The following is a 24,577-nucleotide window of genomic DNA, read 5'->3' as shown; positions in this document are numbered from 1 at the left end:
TATATACAAATTTATCAAAAGCCACATTAAAAAGAAAAATAATAATCTCGTTTGAATCACAAATTAAGACTGAAAAAAAAAAACAAGGTAAAGAAGAGTCGACAGAGGTGCTACATTCTTTCTAAAATGTTCAGATTTAAAATCACGACTCAAAAATAATCAATAATTTCTCGTTCCTATGCCCCAAAATTCCTTTCACGCTCCTTTTCGTATGAGAAAGTGCACACTGCTAGTTCTCTTCTTGATATATTATTAACATTCATTTCTGTGTGTGATGCTGACATTTCAAACGTCATTCAAAAGTTAAGAAGTCACAGAAACCCTAAATTAAAACAAACAAATCATCATATAATACTGTTTAACATGGGAGTTTAAAATAAGCTTGATGCCACATTATTTTTCACTCAGAGCGTGGGTTGATTATTTCTCTGGATTGGCCTCTGGATGGCAGTACAGAACCACCTGGAGGACCTGAGGACGCCCGTGGTGTTTATAAGTTGCTAAACAGTTCATTCCTCTTGCTCCAGTCCATGGCCGGGGCCTTCTTGGCGCCACGCTTCTGCTGGGCTCTTTCTTTGGCCTGAGCTACTGTCAAGGCAAGACCCAGGTTGTCAATGGCTGGGGCCGGTTCTGACCTCGAAGCCCTTTCAATCTAGAAACACACATATATTCAAACAAGTTCGTTTTTCTCTGAGCTTTAAAACTATTCCAAATCTTTCAGTGGCATGGAGACAGTACCTCTGAAGGCGAGGAGTTGTTTGTTGCTGCTGGTAGGGAGCTGCTGGAAGAGGCACTGGAGACGGAAGAGCTCGCAGATACTTTAGGCTTTGCATTTATCTGCCAAACACACAACACACATTCAAAAGGGTCAATTCATCCAAAGTACAAAACACCATCCGGAAAGCATCTCAGCTTCAAAGGACATGAACATTTCGATTATGCAGAACTAGACTCTTTTCAAACCCAGTGGAAACTCAAAGTTTAGCGGTAGCTCATTTCAACTAGCTGCTCATTAGAAGCCTTTCTGAATTTCCAGAGAAAGGAAACTTCACCAAAAAAGCAAAAATAAAAGCTCATTCAATGTTAGAGTCCAACACCTGTAGCTCAGGAGGTAGAGCAGGTCATCTGCTGATCGGACAGTTGGTGGTGTCTGTAAGCCAAATGTCCTTGGGCAAAATATTAACCCCAGGTTGCTCTCTGATGCATCCATTGGAGTGAGAATGGTAGATATAAAGCACTTTAAAACATAGAAGACAGTGCTTGTGTGCATGGGTGAATGCTGTATAGAGCGCTTTGAGTACTGTGGGAGAGTAGGAAAGTGCTATATAAGACAGTCTGTGTTTTTACATCAAACAATCTGAAGCGAAGTACAAGAACACAGACGTGGTGTATTTCTTCTACGAGAGTCACACAAACATTTCTTTTTAATTATCAAGACCAAATGTGCAGGCAGAGAGAGGGGAGTGTCACCAGCAGGGGGGGCTGGTCATTCAGAGGCTCAGTGTGAGCAGTCCTCTCTCTGAGCAGACCGTTCAGGGATCGGCACATAGCCCTGCTCCTATCTGATATGTAGTGTGGAACTCACCTCATCTATGAAAATTTGGCCTCCAGTGTGGAAGCAGCTGTTTCTCTAAAAATAACCCCAGCCCCATGCTGCACACGAGCATGAGCCCTCTGCTGTAAGGTGTCTTCATCAGACGCCTCTAATAGTATACCATTTGCACTAATGCCACTTAAAAGCCTTTTAAGTTACTGAATATCTAAGCAGGACTATTGGCCACCTGATGATAAAAGGCACACTGGAGGTCAGAGGTCAGGGTATGGATTCATGCCGCCATGTTATATAACAGCTGGTGAATGACTGATTGTTCGCTACAGAAGTCTGGCTGTATGCGAGAGTGTGTGAATGCTGCTCATTAGCATAATCCTCAAATTAAAGCCACTGCAATCCCATGATCTTCTACTCCTGTTGCCATGGTGAAGAGGTCAGCCACAATGTCACTAGAGGGGCCAATCCACAATTCCCATGTTGTCACTGGGTGTGTGTGTGTGCGTATGTATAGACGTAGTGGGTGGTGTTTATTTTGATGACTGAGCCTGTGCTAATTAAAGGGGCATTGCACTGGTTTTCTCAGGCTGAGGAGAAGTGAGTCTGCTACATTTTGAACTCTGACATTTGTTACTTAAGTATATGTCACACAGTTGCATCCTGCTTCACTCTCTCGGGCTGCTTAATGTTATCTCTTCAATTGCAGAAGACTCGTTAATATTAATGTCAATGCAACGACCGTGATCAATTTAATGTGGAAATTCAAAATCCTTTAAAATAACCCTACTATGAATACAGACATGTACAAAGTAGCATGCATAATTGAAGTAATGCAAATCATGATGGGACAAAGAAGAAACAATCAGAGCTTTAAATGGAACTCAATGCAAAAGCATCTTAAAGTGTAGGACCACAGACAGCCACTAGGGGGCTATTTTCAGTTGGCAGATTTTCATGCCAGATGCAACCCCAAAAATGTCTCTCCCACTGGATTCAAACCAGCGAGCTTTCACTTGCCATCAAATATATGAACCCCTGCACAGTGCCAGTTTACTTCCATGAAGTACTAAATATATTTTGTTTATAACATTATGTGTATGTGATTTTTCTTTCAGCTTTGGTCCTAATGGTTTGTGTGATGATGATCACTTTCAACATTATGCTATAATCAGGTAGATAGTAGACCTCAAAGACAGCATCTTTTGTAAAGGCTCACCACTCAGCACACTCACTTCACTAGATGCACCTTGTTTCTTTTCCTCACCTTTGATTGGGTGTGGTGCTTGCCCTTAATTGAACTCACCTGTAACTCGTTATATAAGGACTGCACTCACCTACAGCTCACTCTTTCTTCACTGCCACATGGGGCGGCAGCTGAGGTGAGTTTCTGTTCAAGTCTTCTGAGTTCATGTATTATTTTGAGTTACTTAAATCATACTTTATTTCCTTTCAGAGATAGAGTCCATGTGTGTCTTTCCTTTTGCTCATTATTTAATAAAACAAAAAACCCTGCAAGTGATTACTGACTGTTCATTCTCATCCTGACCGGATGAGCCCATGATGGTAACAATCTGCAACCTCCTCTGAACCTTCCTTCAAAACAGCATCCTTGGGGGTGTGACTGGTGTGACTCCAAACTGTCTAGTTTGGAATGATTGACAAACATTAATAACTTTGAGTCACATGCTCACTGGTTTCATTCATTAGTTTGAAGTCAGAATTTTGAAGTAGACGACACTTTCTTACTGTTCTTTAGGTTGTTTAACTGTGATAATGATCCGTTATTTTGGTAAATGTAGAAAAAATAGCCTTTTAAAGGGCATCTAGTGGTGAGAACAAAATGTATTAGCATTGTCTGTGTGTGTACGCATGCAAGGGGTCCTTACCTTGTCTTCTGCCATTGGCTCTGGAAGAGGTCCTTCAACAACAAACAAAACAGAAAAGTCCTCGTTTCACTCTGTTTCAAATAATTTTCCTCAGTATTATGTTTTGTACTTCTAAATATTAAGGAAACAGTAAAAAGTGTGGTACCACTGATGTGTTCCTCAGTGGGCATAACATTGCATTTCTGGAAGAATTCCTCTGCCTCAATGTCAACCACCAGTAGCCTAGTCTCGTCTCCTCCGGCCTTTATGGCTGCCACCACCTCTGAGTGCTGCATCCCAGCCACAGACATACCATTAACCTGAAGAGACAACAGGAGAAACTTAGGAAAAAGTTCTTAAATTCTAAAATGATCCATTTTCAATGTTTCCCTCCAGAGACCGAAAGTTATAGCATGGCCCATTTTACTAAAGCCTGCTTGTGTCCAACTTAAACACAAAGACTGAATAAATAGTGACTGTATAACCAAAGGGAAGCAGAAATGATCTGAGTGTAAAATTGTTGCTCTCTAATTTTCTGTTATTGAAGGTTACACTTGGATTGACGCTCGGCTGTTTCACAGGTAGGTTTGCTGTGTCTCTGAGGACGTTCCAGGAGACAGACAGAGCTCAGCGTCCTTAGCCCTGTGTTAACTGTCTGGTATGGTGGACTATGGATTTGCCATAGAATACTAGAACTGGCAGGTCCCCCCACTGTGCTTTTTACAGATGAGAGAGAGGTTCACCCTAAGCACATGTGACAAACTTAGAAGTGTCTGGATAAGTCACTGAGAATGTTTCCTTTAATGTCATTCAGCACGAGTGATTTGATGGAGGGTCAGTGACGGTCTGGGGAAGCATATCCCTGCAGGGATGCAAAGACCTCTCTACAGGCCAGGCAACGGCACCCTGACTGCTATTAGGTATTGGGATGAAATCCTTGGACCGACCGTCAGATGCTACAGCGATGCAGTAGATGCAAGGTTCCAACATTCTGTGCACAGACTATTCGGACAGAATGTTCATGCGAAGTGTTTGTGCGGGATGTTCATACCCAACCACTGACTGGCCCCCATGTTCGCCTGACCAATAGACCCAATAGAACAACTCTGGGATATTATATTTGGATCCATCCGACGCCGCCAGGTTGCATCTTAGAGAGTCCAGGAGCTCTGGTCCAGATCTCGGAGGACATCCTGCAGGACAACATCCATCTCTTCATTCGGAGCATGTCCTTATGTTGTCAGGCATGCATACAAGCACAAACTACTGAGTACCATTCTAAGTTGCTGCAATGAAATTTCAGCAAACTATACTAGCCTGCCACATCATTTTTACACTTGGATTTTCAGGGTGTCTATAATTCAGCTTTGAAGTAAGTTAATTTTTTACTTCCATCAAACGATGTGGCATTCTTTGATTCCAAACATGTTATTTATTTTTAATTTTTTTTTTTTTTTAAAGTTCTTTATTCAATGATTCAATGAGTACGATGCATATATGAATTCGATTTAACTTTCAGTTTCAGTATCCAATTTTTACCATGCTCATTCTTTATTAGTACAACATTATTACTCACTTTTTATTACTCTTGATTTACTTCTAATGACAGAATGTTTCAACTTGACTTGGCGTGCTCAATGACAGCGACAGAATTTAGCCAGCTGATGCAGTTACTAAAACCAGCATGAAAACGAACCCTTTATTATAGTTTAGCAAAAATCTGAAACATGTACGTGTTTACCTAGATTGTGTGTGAGCTTTTACTATTGTCTGTTATCAAAGATATTGGTAATACTAACAAAGCAGAATGAAAAGCTACTGTTTATTTAACTAACTAAACAAACTGATTGGTTTACCTCATTCTGCGATCAGAACTCCCTGTGAGTGCATAGCAGTTAGTACCAACCATTTTATGTCATCACTGACAATGTCGCAAAATCTCTGAAGTGCCCAAGAGAGTGTGTTGGTAGAACGTAGGGTAGATGCTTTAAACAACTTCTTTTTGTTGAGCATGACTATGTTAAAAGCATATTTCTTGGTTTGGAAATCTATGCACTTATTTTCTTTATATTTCTCTTCATCGCCCCAGTCACTTGTTACATTCTCTAAGAAGTTTTTTGGTGCAGGTCGCTTAACATGGAAAGAGGGTTCTTCTTCCCCACAATTGCCAAGTTATTGGTAAAAGGAGACTGATTGCTGGTGTTCTGTCTCTAATATTGGGAGAATATATACATATCTTTAGATGAGTACTATTGTGAAATTGGAGCCACATAAATAAAACTGAATAAAACGAATCAGGATATTTAACACATGGTGGAGAGCATCATTCCTTTTTCTTGCATTCGTCTAACAGTAAGTTAACCGGCTTACTTTGGCAAAGAGTTTCTTTGGACAAATGGAAATACTCAGATCCATTGTCTGTAGGCTGTCACTGCCCATTCACACAGAGGACTACATATCAAGTCAGTGAACTGTCATGACAATGGAATGGACACCCTAAAGGAGATTAATGGCACTGGTGATGGCTAATATTGTGTCATACTACGAGGAGTGTTGTACTAGAATACTCCCAGAGTTGAAACTGATTAAGCACCCAGGGAGATAAGTCACTGAGGAATTTTTGTGGGAGGAAAATCGGAGAAGTTTCACCAGCTCCCACACTGGAACATCAGGAGATGGTACAGAACACCCTGCTTCAGAACCTTGACATGAACTTCCAGGACTGCCCACAAGACTCAAATTACACTAAAATTCAGCTTTTAAATCTTTACAATATCCCAAATGTAGCCTTTCTCTCCCATGCATGGGAGAAGCCCGAGTGGACAGTTTGAAAGCTTCTAATTCAGCCGACAGACATGTTAAGCAGATTAACTCTAAAGGATTATTGTCTCTCCCACACACTTAATGAGGCAGAGAATACCGATTTCTCCTTTACACCACATGTAAACAAAGAAGCTTCTTAATAGTTCGGCTTCTGCTAATATTTCATTCAGTTTCTCATTTTCACACTGAAGTAATAGGATTACAGCTGATATATATATGGCTAACACAGCGCGCGCACACACACACACACACACACACACGAAAGTTGTTTAACTTTCATTATAGTCACCTTAAGGCAACTGTTGCTGTGTTTGGCACTTTTAAACCATAAAACGAGCCCTTTTAATCTGCGGTTGTGACTGTGACTGGTTCTCCTTAAGAATTTGTTTTCAGACTTTTCCTAATATCCCATCTCAAAGAGCTTTATCACAATTTATCAATTTAAGTTTTTGACTGCAAATCCTACAATTACGTAGAATACCTTTAACTTTCTGAGCTTACTGGTGTTTTAATTTTGCACCAAAATTATTGTGGCTTGGACTTCCCAAATGTCTCAGCAGCGTTGCACTCTATAGCGACGGGATACTGGCATTGCCTATCCCTAGCCTGGTAGAGGAGTTTAAATGTGCAAAAGTGAAGCTTGAGATGTCACTCACAGACTCCCGGGACCCCATAATGAGAGGTACTGCTCCCACCCTAGCAACGGGGAGGAAGTCGACCCAGCCACATCTGTGCTACAGGCCAAATCTCCTCTTTGACATCGTGACGTGGTGGGTCACATCCAAAAGGGCAGAGGAGGATTCGGTCTTGGAGCAGTAACACCTCGGTGACAACAGGCATCTGTAACCGAATGTCGAAAGTAGTGGAGGAGGTGCGACGACAGGAGGAAACAGTCAGACATGCTAGAGCCATAGCGCTGGCCAAGCAGGGTCGCTGGATGAATTGGGAGAGTGTTGAAAAGAGGAAACTCATGGAGTGAAATCTGGGGAATGAAGTCTAATAGACTAAGTTTCATCATCCGAGCCACGTACGATGTGCTACCTTCCCCAATAAATCTGCAGATGTGGTTTGGAAAGGACCCAGCCTACCTCCTGTGTACAGTCCCAGCCACACTCAAGCATATCTTGGTTGGTTGAAGGACTAGCCTTACTCAGGGCAGATACACATGGAGACACAACCAGGTTCTCAGGTGTCTGGCTGAGAAAGTTGAGCGCAAAAGGAAATCCATCAATGCTCAACCCTTCACGAAGCAAGAGGACCGTCAATTTTCATCAGCATTTGTCCGGGAGGGAGACGAGCCGAGGTCGAACCCCTCAACCCCAGACCTGGGCCCGCTGAAGGTTGCCAGGGATTGGCAAATGCAAGTGGACTTGGATCAGAGGCTAATTTTTCCTACAGAGATCGTAACAACAACTCTGCGACCAGACCTCGTCCTTTGGTCTAACTCCCATAAACTTGCGTATGTCATTGAGCTGATGGTACCATGGGAGGAAGCAATTGAGCGTAAGAAGCTGCGGTATGCCAACTTGGCAGCTGAGGCAGAGGACAGAGGCTGGAAGATCAAGGTGCGCCCGGTGGAAGTGGGGTGCAGGGGCTTTGTTGCCAGTACAACAGCAAAAGTTCTTAGAGAGATTTGGATCAGAGGACAGGCACAACGGCAGGCTATAAGAGAACTAGCTAACACTGCTGAGAGGACCAGTCACTGGCTATGGCTAAAACGGGCTGACATCACTTGGGCATCTAAGGCAGTCAGCTAACCGCGATACACATGCCAAGGATTGATCGACTGGTGGTGGGCCTGCCACAACAGAGGGCGTCGAAAGGGTAAAACATAACATTAGAATTTTTGGTGGTTGACTGCTACAGTCTCAGGGCCTCCTGGGGACTGTGCAGTTAACCTCATGGTAGTAAAACTAAAAAGAAGACTGAAAAATGTTCCGCTCTTCTCCCCTCTGCTCTTCTCCCCTCTGCTCTTCTCCCCTTTTCTGGGAGGCAGTGGGGAGGTAGAGCGTACAGCCCGATCCGGTGGGGAGGTGTGGGAAGCCAGATCGGGCGCCCCCCTTCCGGCTCTCCTCTCTGCTCTCTCCTATCTTATCTTACTTGTCTTACTCCTCTCTGTCACCTTTTCTGTCTCTTTGAAGAAACGAGGCTCCATAAATGCTAAAGAGGTAAGTATTTCTCAGTTGCAGTGAATAGATAGAATAAACTGTAGAAAATTAAACAGGAGAAAGAAGAAGACAAAAACAATTTTAACATAAACCAGTGACACACTCCGGGGTCTGATCAACCCTGGCAGAGCCTCCTTGTATGAGGGTGTCTAGTGATAATGGCCGAAACACCTGATGAATCCAAGGTCCACTACTGATGATGTGTCCCACATTTGAACAATTTGGATCTGATTTCTAATCCCTAACCCTAACCAGGGAAAATGGCAGGTTAGGTTGGGTAAAAGAACAAAAGTTGAGGCACACAACAATGTACGCTGCTGGTAAAGTTTCTGGGCTGCTTTCCTCATAACAGCCATCCCTCAAGATTTTCTCCATTAAAAGCAATGCATTGTCTGGGATTGTAACATCTAGTCCTTTACTGAATCATGTCAAAAATCTTTCTTCCCCTAATGTTATACTTCCCTCAGTATTATTTTCAATATTCTTTGAATGTCACATTGTTTTCTTCTTCTTCTTCTTATATCGTCTTTCCTTACACTCAGTAATAAAATCCAACTTTGATCACAAAGTTTCACACTAATTTTCAAACATAATTGTCTTTGATCTTCTTGGTTATTGTTGCTATTTAACAATAATAATAATAATAATAATAATATTTTAAAAAATAATAATAACAATAATAACAACATATTTGGTTTCTTATTGTGTGACGTTTTTAACGACAGGTGAAAAAAAGCAATGGCCACAATACTGAACTGTGCCATCATCTCTTGTCGTAATGGGTGTTGTTTATCAACAGCAGCTGCTGTCAAAGCACAGGGATATCTGAAAAAGTGAGTGTGTACCTGGATGATCTTATCCTGCGGCCTGAGGCCGGCGCTGTGTGCTGGAGAGTCCTCATCCACAGCTCTGATGAACTGGCCTGGTCTTGACTTCTCGCTGTGCAGGTTAAAGCCGTAGCCACCGGGGCCCTTTTTCAAGCGGCAGAGACGAGGCCGGCGCCCATCTCTCTCCTCCTACACAGGATCACACATGAAACTCAGTGTGAGAGTTCAGCCTAAAGTGTAACATTTTACTCTCATAACATACATATTCATACACATCGGTGCTTCGTCAAAATTATTAATCTGTTCTTCTAATTTTAAATATAAACCTGTCACAGTTATGAAGAAACCATAATTATAATACTCGGAGCAAGACACAAAGTATTTAACATAATACTTTATATTTAAGACTATTTAAATCAAAACAATCACAGGTCATGACTCAAAACAGAAAGTTAGGAGATACTGATAAAAACTAAAAAACAACATTACAATGATAAAATTATCAAAAAAAATAAAAATGGTACCATTTCTAGCACATTCTCAAAGTCATGTACTATCATCCGCTTATTAGAAACACCAACTAACCCGGCCCCACTAACTACATCTCTTTGGACTGTGGGAGGAAGCTAGAGAGAACCCACGCAAACATGTGGAGAGCATGCACAGAAAGATCAAACCCAGGACCTTGCTGCTGTGAGGCAACAGTGCTAGTCACAGCTCCACCGCTGCACAACTTGATATAAATAAATAATGATATCACATTTTAACATTTAGTACAATGCCAATTCTTTTTTATATATTATTTTAGAATTCGGACTTAATTTTTTATTGAAACTGTACATCAGTCTAGCACACGGGTGACACTCTTAAATCTCGTTATTCTTTGCAGTGAATCAGTAAAAGCAGAATGCAGGAAATCATCTATTTGTGATTAGAGTGTGTGACGAGGTTTATGTCTTATGTCAACCTGAGATGCCACATCAACAGTTCCTACATGTTTGTACTACGCTGCAAGGTTTGGACATCATGCAAAGTCCCTATTAACATATTGTAGACATGAAGCTTCTTCAAATAACGTCAAGTACATTAAATGTTCATGTATATAATGAGGTAAGATGGGTAACCGAATGAAGCAGCAGCATCCTGGCTCTGCTGCTCAGGCTAATCCTGCTGTGACCTGTGCCTAGTTAAGTGTTTAATCCAACATATGTTCTTATAATACTGTAATCACACATGTGCTCCTGTGCTGACATCATGAACTTTATCTTTATTACAAGGCTCTTGGAAATGATTACAGATTTTCTAATACCTCACTTTCTCTCTTCTAAACATTCACTGTTAGTAAACTTAATTAACAGAACATTTGTATATAGACTTTTTTTTATTACTTATTTATTTAATTTTCAAAGTCCTAATTATAGCATAGGCCACAATACCAAAATATTAATTAAGAAAATCTTTTATATACTTAATTTAAACTTCAACTAAATTATTCTAATTTAGAACTGTTGCTGGCCATGTCCACCCCTTCGTGACCACAGTGCCCCCATCCTTGCACCTCAGTAGAGACTTTGATACTGATGATATTTTATTACAGAGAACAGAGCATGTGTAGGTCTTAAAGATACTCCGCCACAGCACTTTGAATCATATCTATCTAACAGACTCCATTTTGTTATTTGTGATGCAAATAAAACATAAAATACTCACATACAAAGTCTCGAATAATGAGGCCCCATCTTATCTTGGAGACCTCATAAAATCACATCACCATGATCAATAATAACAGCACTTGGCTCTCAGACTGCAGCTTTTCTGGTTGTTCCAAGAGTAATTAAAAGTAGAATGGGAGGCAGAGCCTTCAGCTTTCAGGCCCTTCTTCTGTAGCACCAGAATTTGGGAGACAGACACGGCTCTACTTTAAAAATTAAGATTAAAACTTTATTCTTAGATAAACAGTTATAGTGTATAGTTAGGGCTGGATCATGTGACCCTGAAGCCTCCTTTTGTTATGCTGCAATAGGCCTAGTTTGTACCAAGTGTTCCTTCTTCACTCACCTCTTTTCACTCTTGTGTCTTTACATGTTACTGCGAATGTAATGAAGATTTATTATTTATCTCTGGCTTTTGTTTCATCGCCCAACCTCCAACCAGTCGCAGTGGATAGCCCTGCCTGAGTGTGGTTATACTGGAGATTTCTTTTTAAAAAGAGAGTTTTTCCTTCCCACTGTCACCAAGCGAGTGCTCCGTATTATTGTAGGGTGTTTATCTTACAATATAAAGCACCCTGAGGTAGGGCTGGGCGATATGACCCAAAATTCATATCTCGATATTTTTAAAAAACTCGATATATCGCCCAGCCCTACCCTGAGGTGACTGTTGTTGTGCTTTGGAGCTAAATAAATTAAGTTGAATTGAACTGAATCTTCTGAGGCTTCTAGCAGGATATTGTGCCTTGTCAGAAACCTCAAGCTCAAACAAAACAAGTTACAATTGAGCACCTTTGGGATGTGGTGAAACGGCATATTTGCACCATGCAAATCTTCAGCAACTGTATTAACTGGTAACATGTCAACATGAACCAAAGTCTCTGAGGAATGAATGACCTGTATCCAACACACAATAAAAGCTGTTCTGGGGGTAAAACGGGCTCCAACTAGTACTAGCAAGATGTAACTACAGACAGACAGATCTCAACAGTGCATACTGAAAAGTTCCACGTTCTTTTCTTTTTTCAACAGGAAGTGGCTTCCATATTTAAGAACCCTTTTAAAGTCAGCATGTGGAGTCAACAGCCGTCTGTAAATTATTGCCTGCCAAGTGTTTTTTCAAGATCAGCCACTGCAGCCTCAGCACTGAATCGAGGCACCGCTCCCTCCTCCCAGGCAGTGACACTGTGGATAATACACTGAAGCAGAGGTTTATATGAAATCAGGCCGGTTGATGATTGCTGAAAAATGATGGGTTGAGGCGATAGTCAGGTGCAACCTTTGGATGGAATCACACATTTATGACACAGTCTGTTAATGATGATAAGGATGACAAAGTAACTGAGGTGGAAAGTTACACCAAAGGAATGCTGCGAGCAACGGTTATATCACAAAGGCAGAATCACACCTTTGGTTATAAGTACCACCTAGAGCTGCAACAATCAGATAACAAATCAGCTGGCTGATATGGCACATAGTTTGATTTTAAAATAATGATTCAAGTTATTGCTCGAGGGGAAGCTACAATTGTTGCCTTATTAGATAAACAGGAAACTGAATATTTACAAAAGGCAAAACTGGCATATTAGTTGAAAATATATTTGCAAAAACCAAACAAAGCTGCATTTTATGAATATTCTGTGAGCACCAAATTGACAATGGGTAATTTTCAGACACTGACATGGATATATTCTATTTGCCTAAATAACAGGGCAATATTCACAAACATCACATCAGTCTCATTTCAAACAGCAGGCAACTGCAGGTATATATCAGGTACTAGACTAGCTGGTAGAAACAGTGCACAGTTTAATCTGTTTACTGCACCATAGGTGAGCCTGAGAATCAACCTATGGCAGAGCAGCACAGCAGGTGACCAGGAATAGACTGCCAGCCCTCATACTTCAGTCTCTCTGTTGACATCAGTGACTCTTCACAGCGAGGGGAAGAGAAACACAGGCTTTGACTTCACAAGCCAGGCATGTGTTTGTCGTCAGACCACTTTTTGGCTACGTTCACACTGCAGGTCTTAATGCTCAATTCCGATTTTTTGATCAAATCCGATTTTTTTGTCTCCTCGTTCACACTACAAATAAAATGCGACAGCAAACGCGCTCTAGTGTGAACGCTCAAAGCGGCCCGCATGCGCAAAAGAAGATGTCACACACAACGCGCTCTGTTTAGACCAAGAACAAACAGTATTGTTTGACTGATGGCCGTTAATATAAAGACTTCGGACTTTACGTTTCCCAATTTTTGCTTTAAGTTATTTTGTTATTTACATAATAATGTAAATAACCTAATAATGATCCTTATTGCTGTTTAAGAGAGGAGCGGTGCTTCAAAGGATAGCTGCAGATTTCTGTCAGAATCTGCAGATTATACAGTACAAATAAAATGTTTACGTTGTCTTCCCAACAGTTTCACTGACATCTACACTGGATGGCTAGGAAGCGTTCGCGATGTCTTCTCGGGCGCTGATAATTGGCTTCAGTCTTGTGTCGGTGACGTAAAAGGCGGATTTAATGCGACTTGACCGTTCAAACAGCAGTCGCTTTCTAAAACATCGGATATGTATCGGATTCAGTACCACATACGAAAGTGACCCAGATCGGATTTGAAAATATCGGATTTGCGCCGTTCACACTGTCATAGCATGATCGGATATGGGTCGCATACGGTCAAAAAAATCGGATTTGATGCGCTTTCGCCTGCAGTGTGAACGTAGCCTAAGAGGCCCCAAAAGCCCAAAGTCTAGGCGTGGTGACAACACTCAGCAGGGAAATGGAGGACGGAGAGCAGAAACTCAAAGCCAGGCTAGCTTTCCTTTAGATTAGACTCAAAATTGGATTGGACACTTTGTGCCTGGAATGAGTAAAATCCTCATCATTGTATTGTTTTCAAACTACTGGGTCTGTTAGCAAGCAGGTCAGCAGGTGTCTCTGCACTGTTTTCTCCCTCTCTGTATGAACAGGCTGGAGACTGTTTGCTAAAGCAGGGAACTGAGTAAATATAGACAGAAAAATATATGAGAAGCACAGAGAATGTCATGTTATGAACTCCCTCAGCTTTTGTCTGATTTCTTGAGTGCATTGAGTCCGACTCAACTTTTCAGATGATTTTGTTTCATGTGCAGGAAATACAGCATCAGCAAATTCGCACAGACACGTACACACTCACACTGCAGTGACAGTGAGATTTGTATGATAATAAAAGTGCTGGGTAAAGTCCAGCAGTGCCCTTTTTACACACACTGTTGCTAACCAATCAGGATGCATTTTCATTATTCATTAGCGAACCATTAAAAAGGGGTTTCCACATCATAGAAAAGCTTAGGCAATTTTTTTCCAATTTCTTAACACTAAAGGAGAAAAACCAAAGTTGCGTCCATCAGCTACTATTTACGTTAGCCAGCAGGCTACTTGTAATGTTTAGATGCCTCAACCCAACTAACATAAGCATCTGCTGTGCCTTGTAAACTCAATCACAATTTGCATAATACATCCATGCATAACTTCATTACACATGTTATGTACTGAGCAGGTATAGAGCGCTTTGAGTACTCCGTGAGAGTAGAAAAGCGCTATATAAGAATCAGTCCATTTACTTTAAGTACACTGGCAGCATTAAAATCATACAATTTTTAGATTTAAAGAAATGTAATCCATGCTAACAAATCTCAGACAACAAGGAAAACAATATTAAATGTGACCAACAGGCATCAATATCATCAATATCTCTAAGCTTAATTGGTTGGTTGTATTGTGTTGCTGATTGACAGGGGGTATGCACTGTACTGGTTGGTATCAGTGTGCATGTTTCATCTGCACATGTTACTTGTGATATAATCTAATTTTGTGCCTGCATAGAAAAAATATCTGGTGTGTGATCTGCCATAAGCAGCTGCAGCGTAAACGTAGGATTACCCAGCGTTGGTGTGATGGTACAAGAGGCATGGAGCAGCCATGATAAACATTCTCTAAGCTTGTTCAATATCAAAGGTTAATGGTTTTACAGCTGACTATAGTTAAACATCAAATCCTGTGCTTTAACCTCATCATAATGACAGCTGGGAGGACCTTGTACTGAGGGAGTGAGTGATGTGAAAACTTTATGACCATCTATGCCACACAGATAAAAGCTACTCCTCGAACAGGGTGTAAATGGAAATTCTGAACTGCACTAACCTGTGTCTGCAGAACTGTACATACCAGGTTTGTCAGTATTATGTAACCAACAGCCCCTCTTACCTCTGCTAACAGCCAGAGTTAAATAACTGATTTAACCAGGATTTAAACTTCTGTGGTTACAATGTAACCAACATTAGTGGTCTATGTTGTTGCCAGCACTTGTGCTTGTGGTGGTACGTTACAACTTACTTACCTTGTGGTCACGTCCTGGTGTTCTACATGTCGTGTCAGCACATAAAAAACAAAAAAACATGGGACTTTTTCCCAGTCTGGGTCTCCAGTCTTTGTTGTGGTTTATTTGGGGTTTTTTTGGAGGCAAACACATTTATCCCCCAAGGTTTACCACATCTTTGGTCTTCTTTGGTCCATTACCTCCAGTTTCAACAATCTTCCTACAGGAATTTGATGACATTTGTGAATCCTTATATTGATGCTATGATTATTATTACTTATATTGAGGATGATTGTTAAAATTCAAAAACAGTGCCAAAAAATTATCTGGAAATTAAAGTAGAAATCAACAGTACTGAAAAGGCCAATTAGCCACAGAAGCTGTGGGCTACGCTGACCTGACATGTAGTTATATTGCTAGAGAAGTGCATGTGAGACTATGCTGTAGCTTAGGGGGTAGGATTTCAAAGGCGTTTACAGTCTATGTTTGTGCACTTTAGAAAAAGGAGTCAGTGCTTTAGTGCCTGATATCCAGTTATTTCAAACTGCTCAGCCACAAACTGACTTTACTTCCTGATATATGCACTAATATTTAGTTTTGCCTGACAAGCTTATTTGCTTACATAATCAAAACCAAACATATATGCCTTTGTACACAGCTTTATGGTTATCATTAATCGGCTGAGACAAAAAACAAACAGTGATGTTTCAGCACTATAGCAACTAGCTAAAAGGGCAGGAAGTGGTTTCTTCGCCTGTTCCACCCCAACACCCGAACAACTCTGCAGAGGAACCCGCTGTCTGTGTCAGTCTGTGTGTATATGAACACACATTTGCTCTGGTTGTATGTTTATATTTAGAAAATCCGCTACTGAAACTGTTGTTTTTGTCAAGACCAAGTATGTCCTTTACTTATTTTCTCTAGTGGCTATTGAACTAACTTGCTTAGCTTTACATGGTAGCATGATATCAAAATGAGCTCACAGGAATTAAAAACAAAAACATTACATATACAGTCCTATAAAAAAAAAGAAACCTTTGATTGGATTCTATTTAGTCCTGTGAAAAACTACACCCCGTGATTCAATACCTTTTTGGGAGTTCATGGTCACCCAGTGACTGCTGGGTACCACTTCTGTTGCTACAAAACAAGCCTAAATCATCCGTCTCTACCACAGGGGTGGGTAACTCCAGGCCTCGAGGGCCGGTGTCCTGCAGGTTTTAGATGTGTCCTTGATCCAACACAGCTGATTCAAATGGCTAAATGACCTCCTCAACATGTCTTGAAGTTCAGGGGCCTGGTAATGAACTAATCATTTGATTCAGGTGTGTTGACCCAGGGTGAGATCTAAAACCTGCATAACATGGCCCTTGAAGGCCGGGAGTTCGACACCCCTGGTCTAAACCACCTACAGTTGTTTATATGCTAACCTGTGCTGCTATATTTTTTAGAAAGAAGCTTTCTGTCCTGGGAATTCTTCCAAAAGAGCCACTTGTCCAGTCTTTTTCTATCCGGTTGTTCAGTCTGACGTCACTAGCCGTGTCTGGGCCTAAACTCCGCTGCAGGTCCATATATCAAACGATCATATGGCATTACTGAGAGTTGAAAAACTGTCTAAAGTCTTTCATCTTTAATAAAATGATCAGCGTTCTGCTCTACCAGGTGTAACAATTGAGTTCAACATCCAGGCATCCATGAAAACGGAATTTATGACATTTAACGGAGTTAGAGGTTAGCAGGAAGTTAGCTCGCTAGCTTCTATCTAAATACAATATAGCATGTCCTGACTGCGGGGTTTTGGAAACAAATTAAAACGTACAGCTTTGTTATCACTTCCAACATAAATGAAGACAGAAAACTAAACAGCAGTGACGTTTGTAGGGTTACTGAAGTTTGGCAAGCTATAGCTAATGATGTGCTACGTGATCGCTAGCGACACAGCTATGTTAGCATAATATAAACAAGCTAACTTTTTTTCCCACTCGATAAAAGTTAACCTGAGTGTTCTCGGTGGTCAGGAACAAATGTAATCGCATGGCAGGATGCTGTAAAAGGACCAAACTTCAGCCAGGAGAACAACTGAGATGATCCATCCACAATACGAGGTTAGTCATTCATATACTGCTGCATGGGCTGGGCTGTAGTTACATCCTAAGGTTTTAAAAACTGAGCTTAAATAAATGATTAGCGGTAATAAAAGCCGAGGGAGGTCAACAGTGATCACTGACTGTTTTAGGAGCTTTTTGAGATTAAATAGAAGAAAATACAAAACATTAAACATGTTAACAACACAAAAGCCATATTAAACGCAGACTACTTTAGGCCCGGAAATAGGATTCATCACGTCATCACTTAACAACCGGATTTCTATTAATTTTAACATGTAACATGCTAACTGAGGCCTTCAGAGTAGCTCGTGAGTTTTTGCAAGAGCTTGGAGAGGAACTAGAAGTCTTTGAGTTAGTTGAGCCAATTGTTCTTCCTCTTTGTTAGATAGGCGAGCAAATGAAGTTCTTCTGTGCTAATTTTATTATTTGGCTGAGGTGGAGCCGGCAGAATACCTTGTGAACCCATTTGTGGTTTTCCTGAAATATCCCATTAGAAGGATGCTCTGAGGAGGGCCCAGGGATTTATGGAAGAATTACCACATCCTACCAGGAGCTGATGGAGGTGGTTGGGAGAAGCATTACTTTGTTAAGCCGCATGCCACCATCAACCAGATACAGATAAGCAGTAGCAACATATTTCAGTTCAAGCATGTTTTGGTCTATGTGCACACTCAGTCTGTTTTGTCATACTGAATGCCCAATTTAGCTACTGCTGACTGATCAGAGCTGAAAACAGGCTGAGCCCACAGCTTGGTGACACAGGAGCCCATATGTACCAAAGTATCAATGCACTCAGAGTTGAAAAGAGGGAGAGATATCAAAGATGCTTTCCTAATTGGTTGCAACAAATGTAATTATAATCTCTGTAATACCAAAAAGCCTGAGCAGTGGATATAAAAGGCTTTCTCCAGACAGCTTAACTATACAGTTCATCCACAGCCTGAGCCAACAAAATGATGACAGAGGCTGAAAGTCTCCTCTACTTTGGAAGGTCCTTAAATAGCCTAAAACGCCTAAAGTGAATGGTTGTCTCCATGTTCTTCAATGTTACGAATGAAGGAGAGAAGCTTGGATAATAAACACAGTATTTTGTAAACTTTGGGAATGTGCTCAGTCAGATGATACCAACAGCAGTTTAATGGAGTTTGTTTTGGACGGCAGTCCATACAAAGAATCCTCTGAGAGAAAATTGCTCCCCATGGCAAAGTATTCAAATTCTGGTCCCAATCACAAATTTATAACTTTAGCATACACTCTGTACAAGGAGAATCAAAATACTACACACTCCTCGAGATGTTTTTTATGTTCTGAAAGCTATAACTTGCAATACGTGGGACCCATTTGATGCATTACATGATCACTGCTGAGAGGTCCAAACGATTTCTACCATCCACACTATTAATTCCTCAAAAATCTACTTAGACAATAGAAAAGGTAGTTTACTATGTGCAGTTCCAGCAATAGATGGGTATAAATATCCTAAGTCCTACCCATCCCTTTCAACTGAAGTTGATAGGCAGCTTGGCTATTAGTAGCTATCAATCATTTTTACGACTGAGTTGGTTGTTGTTGCCATTTTAATGAAATATTAGCACAGAAGCTTAGAGAGTCGGAGATTATACAGAGGGGGATTTTGCAACAACCTGAAAAGACTTTGGAAAAACCATTAAAAAAAAACAACAAACTAAAATGTGACAATTTCTTAGACTTCTCCTGGGTGCTGATGTTGCAGTATTGTTGCAGTATTGTTGAGTACTCAGGTATTCAACCCAAGTACTGACCAACTGCAGAAAAAGTGTCTACCTGTGCCAAAACTCTGAGAATAAATAGCCATAGCCATAGGCTAAATTGATGTGGCTATGTGATGACTATGTCTGTGCAAAGTAACCAACACAGCAGGTATACAGAGCCTTCAGGTTGCAGAGGGATTTCCAGTAATGTACTGTGCAATCCTTTCCACTCCATTCTTGTATTTTTATATATACATCTTTGCATGTACATAATTTTATCTACTGTCTCCAGTACTTTGCATTTGTCCTGTTTGTCATTTTTTTGTTTGATAAAATGACCTCAACAGTCATTACACAAGAGAGATTACCTATCGAGTGGAGATAATAAAATTAGTAAGTGGTAAAACACCCATATGCCTATCACAGTTATATCAGTATGAGAATATATTGTTTGTTGGTCGACGTTTAAACTGCAGCAGAAATATCATAGACTTTGAGCTCATTATCTCATAATCTACTCACCATGCAACACTCACACTCCTATAAATGGTTCAGTGAAAGTTCAAAAATCCACCTATTAACAGACTCAGGGTTGTAGCACAAATAAAACAATGAGAAGAAAACTATAATCTTCAGTAGGCGCAGAGGAATACATGAACTTTTCAATGCACACAAAATAAAGTCTATGTGTGATTACATCCACCTGCATTTTCCCTCAGAAATGACTTAAATGTCTACTCAAAGCCTTGTTCTCCACAGGCAATCACTGTGGACAAAGCCTCTTTTTGCTGCCGGGGATCTCTATGGTGACCAACAGACAACCTCAGTGTAGTGTGAAGACTCTGGAAGCTCGAATGGTACATGCTAACATGCTCACTTAGTTTGTGCTTTTATGTGACATGAAAAAAAAAATTTGCAGAACAAGAAGAAGATATCCAAGTATGTCATGGAATTTTAGGAAAACTGTGAAATCATGTATCGTTTCACCACAAGCAAGGCTACCCAAGTGTATCCCACTGAATGGCCAATATCACACAATCAGAAAAGCTCTGCCAAGTTTCCCATCAGGCAGGAATTTCGCTGATGGTTTGTAGCAATACAGACAAGCCAATACACACTTTACACGTAGTGTAAAGTCAAGGGGCAAAGACACAGGCAGATAAAATTCCAGTTAAATAGAAGCACAGCAAAAGGTGGGAACTTGGTTCACATGGAATGTAGAAATGCTGTATGTTTGATGAATGAGATACTTTTGCAACTTTAACAATAATGATTTAGAGGGCCACTGGAGTAACTTCTTAAATCCTTGCCAAGTCCAAAGATTAGAAACTATGTTATAACAAATGGGTGCAATGAATGCTTTTGTGATAACAGATAACCAGTGGTATTACACAAGCAAAAAGGAAAAGTACATTTGGAAGCTCACTTTAACAAACAGGCAATAAGTAAGAATTTACACAAGAATATCAAATTGACAGGGTTTCTGCCAGATGATTACAATTATGGTGGCAGTGGCTGCACCATGCAAAACACAAGACTCAGAAATCCGATAGTCAAGGCCAGCAACATCTAGCTCTTAACCTAATGTTACGTAGCCCAAGAGCTAGCTTTACAAACATTAGCTCAATGAGCGCTTGACGTAATGGTCCTCTAACTGAGCTTCGCCTCTGAGTTTGGACAGCTAATCCGTTATCTATTTAAATCATTTTTTTTTTAAATTGTACAGTGTAGCATTAGCTATTTGTCATAGCTATTTGTCATAGGTGGCCACGAGTGAGATTAGCTAACACTGCTACTACTGCATTTCCATATAAAAAAGTTAGAACAGCTAGCAGTTATTGCTGTGCAAAATATCAACTCACTTTAGTTAGGATGGACATTCCGTGCTCTGGTTGCTTATGTAACTGTTTATGTATTTCTCACCAGATTACGCCACAGTCAGCAATGTCCTTTGTTTCCACAAGTAGTCGCTTTGGTCAGTCAGCTCAAAGATGAAGTTTGAATGAAGAATAAGTTCTATAGTGATGCTAGTCTCTTCCTACGTGAACCGGGTGTTCTGGGCTTCATGAGGCTAGCCTCTGACTAGGCCTTATTGTGTGAGAAACAAAGAACTTGTTTTAAAAGTAATTAATTATTCATTGAGTAGCAGAAAACATGAAAACACACTTGTTTTGTAAGTCCCCCCCTCTTTATAACTTTCAACCTGCTTATAGTAAACACATTTTCCACTTGCTCTGGAAATAAAATAAAATAAATCCACTTTTTCCTGAGAATCCTTAATAAAAACCGCTCTCCATTCTGAGACCTGAACACAGCTTAACACACCTCCAGGCTATTTTGCAATGCTCTTACACAACATTTAAATCTGGGTCCAGACTTTGCACTGGCTAAACAGTTACATAGCAAACAAATTCTTGCCATGTTTGTGACCGCTTCAAACCATAACCTTATAAAATGCTTTCATAACTGACAGAAAATGCTCTGCCTTACAAAGAGGCATGATTGTGGTGAACAAATGAAAGAAAACATGTCATAGTACTCCACCAGTTACGTTGACAGGTCCCTGAACATTACCATTGCACCAAATGACGTCACAAAACCTCTAACATACCTTAATATTTGAGTGTTTGAGTAATAACCACATTCACAGCAGTCTCAGCTCTCAGTGAGATCATTTTAGATAATATTAAAAATGAAAAAAAAAAAAAAGACACGCTCATTCTCAGAATGTATCAATTGTGACACATTTCCTGGACAAACCTGACAAGAAATTCAGTACAGAAAGCAGACAGGATCTGATACACTAACATTCTGTTGAGCAGACACCCGTTATTACCGCAGTGTGCCACATCTTTGTCATAGATAGCAGTGCATATACTTTCATGTATTTTCATGAACTAAAACTATGCCAAAAACAACCTTTAAGATTAATGGAGTAATGAATAATAATAATAATGATACAAGAAATACAACTCACTCCTAGTCAAGAAATTAACAGCTGACCATTTTGACGTTCGACCTTACAATTCCACGTGTCTACCAGTGTGGGTTTAATTAGAAAAGAAAAAACTAAAAACAACACTTTAAAAAAGAAAGGAAAGTTCAGGGTACATTAAATAAAGTTTAGTACTCACTTAAGTGAGTTTCTGCGCTTTACTGTACCTTGGTGCTTGAGCTGACACTATGCCTCTCGGATCTCTCCGAGGAAGAATCCCCGTTCTCAAGCGGGGCAGGGGTGCCGTTGCTCTGAGTGTCCCCGCGGTCTGAGTCGCTGTCACTGCCTGGTATGGGAATTCCTTCTGTGACGAATTCTTTCCGACATTGTAGGTTGTGTTTTTTCAGCAGCTCCGAGGTCTCGGGGTCCACCACAATAAGCTCTAAAGCCCCAGAGGTTGCCCGTATCTTGGCGACCACTTGCTGATGACTGTCCCCCTCTACGTTCTCCCCATTCACGAACATCAATCGGTCTCCAGCCAGGAGCCCGGCCTCGGAGGCGGGAGTGTCGGACTCCACGAGCCTGATGAACTGCCCGATCTTGCCCTTCTCTCCGTGCAGGTGGAACCCATACCCGCTGGGTCCTTTCTCCAACACACAAAGCCTGGGTCGAAGTTTTGACATGTTGGCGTTTTGTTAACCAACGAAAACTTTTAGCCCCCCTATTCAAACAACTTTCAAACAGTGAGCTTACGAAAAGAAACTGACACCTGTTGCGCACAGTGACTTTGCTACAGTTCTACTTCCGTTGAACTAAGTCTCAGTGAGATTTCCGCTGCTAATGTTGCCTTTTGACTCGTTTCACAGATCCACCCCTGTGCACTATGTTGCAACGTCTGGGTTTTTTTTTCCGACTCCAACCTAACACGGTCCCGTCTTCAGTGGCTCTACCACGAGTCAAGTTAACGCATTCAAATGAACATCCGCCATCAAATTTTCAAAATAAAACACATAGCGTAAACCATCATCATTCTTTATTATTATTATTATTATTATTATTATTATTATTATTACTAATAATAATAATCAGATACATATTTTAGTAGGCAGGGTAATACATTGCATTTTTCAAAGACCAGATAACTGCAAGTATATGTTTAGTCCTTAGAGTGGTTCGTTTTTAATGTTCACAAAAAATAAGAGGCATGCTTAAAAAAATAAAATCAAATGTACCTCTAGCAGTCAGCTGGTCAAAAGAAAATACATAATACAGAATGATACTGTTATTTCCTTTAAGACTTTATCTGTACAGTCAAACACACTACCTTAATAAATGTATTATTGAACCTGTATTTTTCTAGTACAGGGACATATCATAATTTTAAAAAGTGGTGTTAGAAAACTGTTACATGTCTTTATACAAATTGAGCATTTTAAATGTTTAGAGTAAACCAGCCTGATTGGATAGTTTTACTGTTATATAGCCCATACAATATTGAGTCACAGTATTTAAAATATAAAAATCATATGGTCTAACCAAACCTCACATAATGTCCAATCAAATTTTAAGAAAATTGTACGATATGAAATTATACATGATATAAAAATGATAAATAAATAAGTAAATAATCAATGAAACCTTGCAATATGAGATAAAATGGGACCCCACAAAAATGACCTAGCTTAGTTACTTGAAATGCTTTAACAGCATAAATTCAGATATTTAATAAAATACTATGAGATGAAATTTGGAACAGGATGGTTTCATCACATACTTGATAAGTCTGAAAGTTTAAAGTAATTATCCTACTTTCTCAACAAAATTTCTTCTCTTAAGTCCATCTGCTTAACAGGTGGAGTTTATGTTTCATTTGATCTGGACTGAATTTAGTGAGTAGATTATTTTAGCTGTACTAGAACGGCTGTTAGACAACCCATGCTATTATTTTGAAGGCCAGGCCTACAAACAGGAAATTAGTTTCTTTTTTTTAATTCCTGTTGGGTTTTTACAACTGTGCACCTGCACTAGATGGTGATTCTGACAAACAGATCAAAGTAATGACGTTAGTTTTTGTAAATTATTGGTTCAGTCCATCTGTCCTTGCTCGTTGTGACTTACTGCAACCAATTACCATCGGGGGTATGGTAATCTCTCTCTCACACACACACACACACACACACACACACACACACACACACACACACACACACACACACACACACACACACCATTGCGGCTATGGTGGTTGTCTGCAGGTAAGAGAGCACCCCTGCAGGTAAAAATAATTTATTTATTTTTATCCAGCATACAGCACATAAAACACTGCTTGTGGCAGTGGTGTTGTCAAAACAAAACAGCTGCTCAATAGACAAAAGGTCTGCTGACCACAATCTGAATAATTTAGAAGTATATCAAACCTGTCCAAACTTAGTAACACAGCAAACATACACTCATCAAGCAGTAATATTTGCAGAAGAGCATTGTAGACTACTGTCCAAAAC

The 24,577-nt window shown here is 40.3% G+C and overlaps 1 protein-coding gene across 1 annotated transcript; it reads right to left on the bottom strand.

The window, feature by feature from the left end:
* Nucleotides 1-23,019, bottom strand: LOC146663039 (Na(+)/H(+) exchange regulatory cofactor NHE-RF1-like). The gene is made up of 6 exons (XM_085415635.1): nt 22,304-23,019; nt 9,251-9,421; nt 3,581-3,734; nt 3,436-3,467; nt 739-837; nt 1-652 (listed from the first exon to the last, which is right to left on the bottom strand). Exons 1-6 carry the CDS (start codon nt 22,757-22,759, stop codon nt 491-493), a joined length of 1,074 nt encoding a protein of 357 aa, XP_085271761.1. The 5' UTR covers nt 22,760-23,019; the 3' UTR covers nt 1-490.
* Nucleotides 23,020-24,577: the final 1,558 nt, after the last annotated feature.

The sequence above is a fragment of the Rhamphochromis longiceps genome, linkage group LG8 (genome assembly GCF_057381845.1).
Source record: "Rhamphochromis longiceps isolate RC_006_pf linkage group LG8, R_longiceps_female_GT1.1, whole genome shotgun sequence".
Lineage (NCBI taxonomy): Eukaryota > Metazoa > Chordata > Actinopteri > Cichliformes > Cichlidae > Rhamphochromis > Rhamphochromis longiceps.
This window is presented reverse-complemented; position numbering and strand designations above follow the sequence as displayed.

Bases quoted from the DNA above. Each gene is read 5' to 3' on its own strand.
- LOC146663039 (XM_085415635.1), bottom strand. From the start codon at position 22,759: ATGTCAAAACTTCGACCCAGGCTTTGTGTGTTGGAGAAAGGACCCAGC. The intron at 9,422-22,303 runs GTACAGTAAAGC...GATCCTGTGTAG, and splicing joins GTGTCAGCTCAAGCACCAAG to GAGGAGAGAGATGGGCGCCG. The intron at 838-3,435 runs GTAAGGACCCCT...TGTGTTTGGCAG, and splicing joins AGCCAATGGCAGAAGACAAG to ATAAATGCAAAGCCTAAAGT.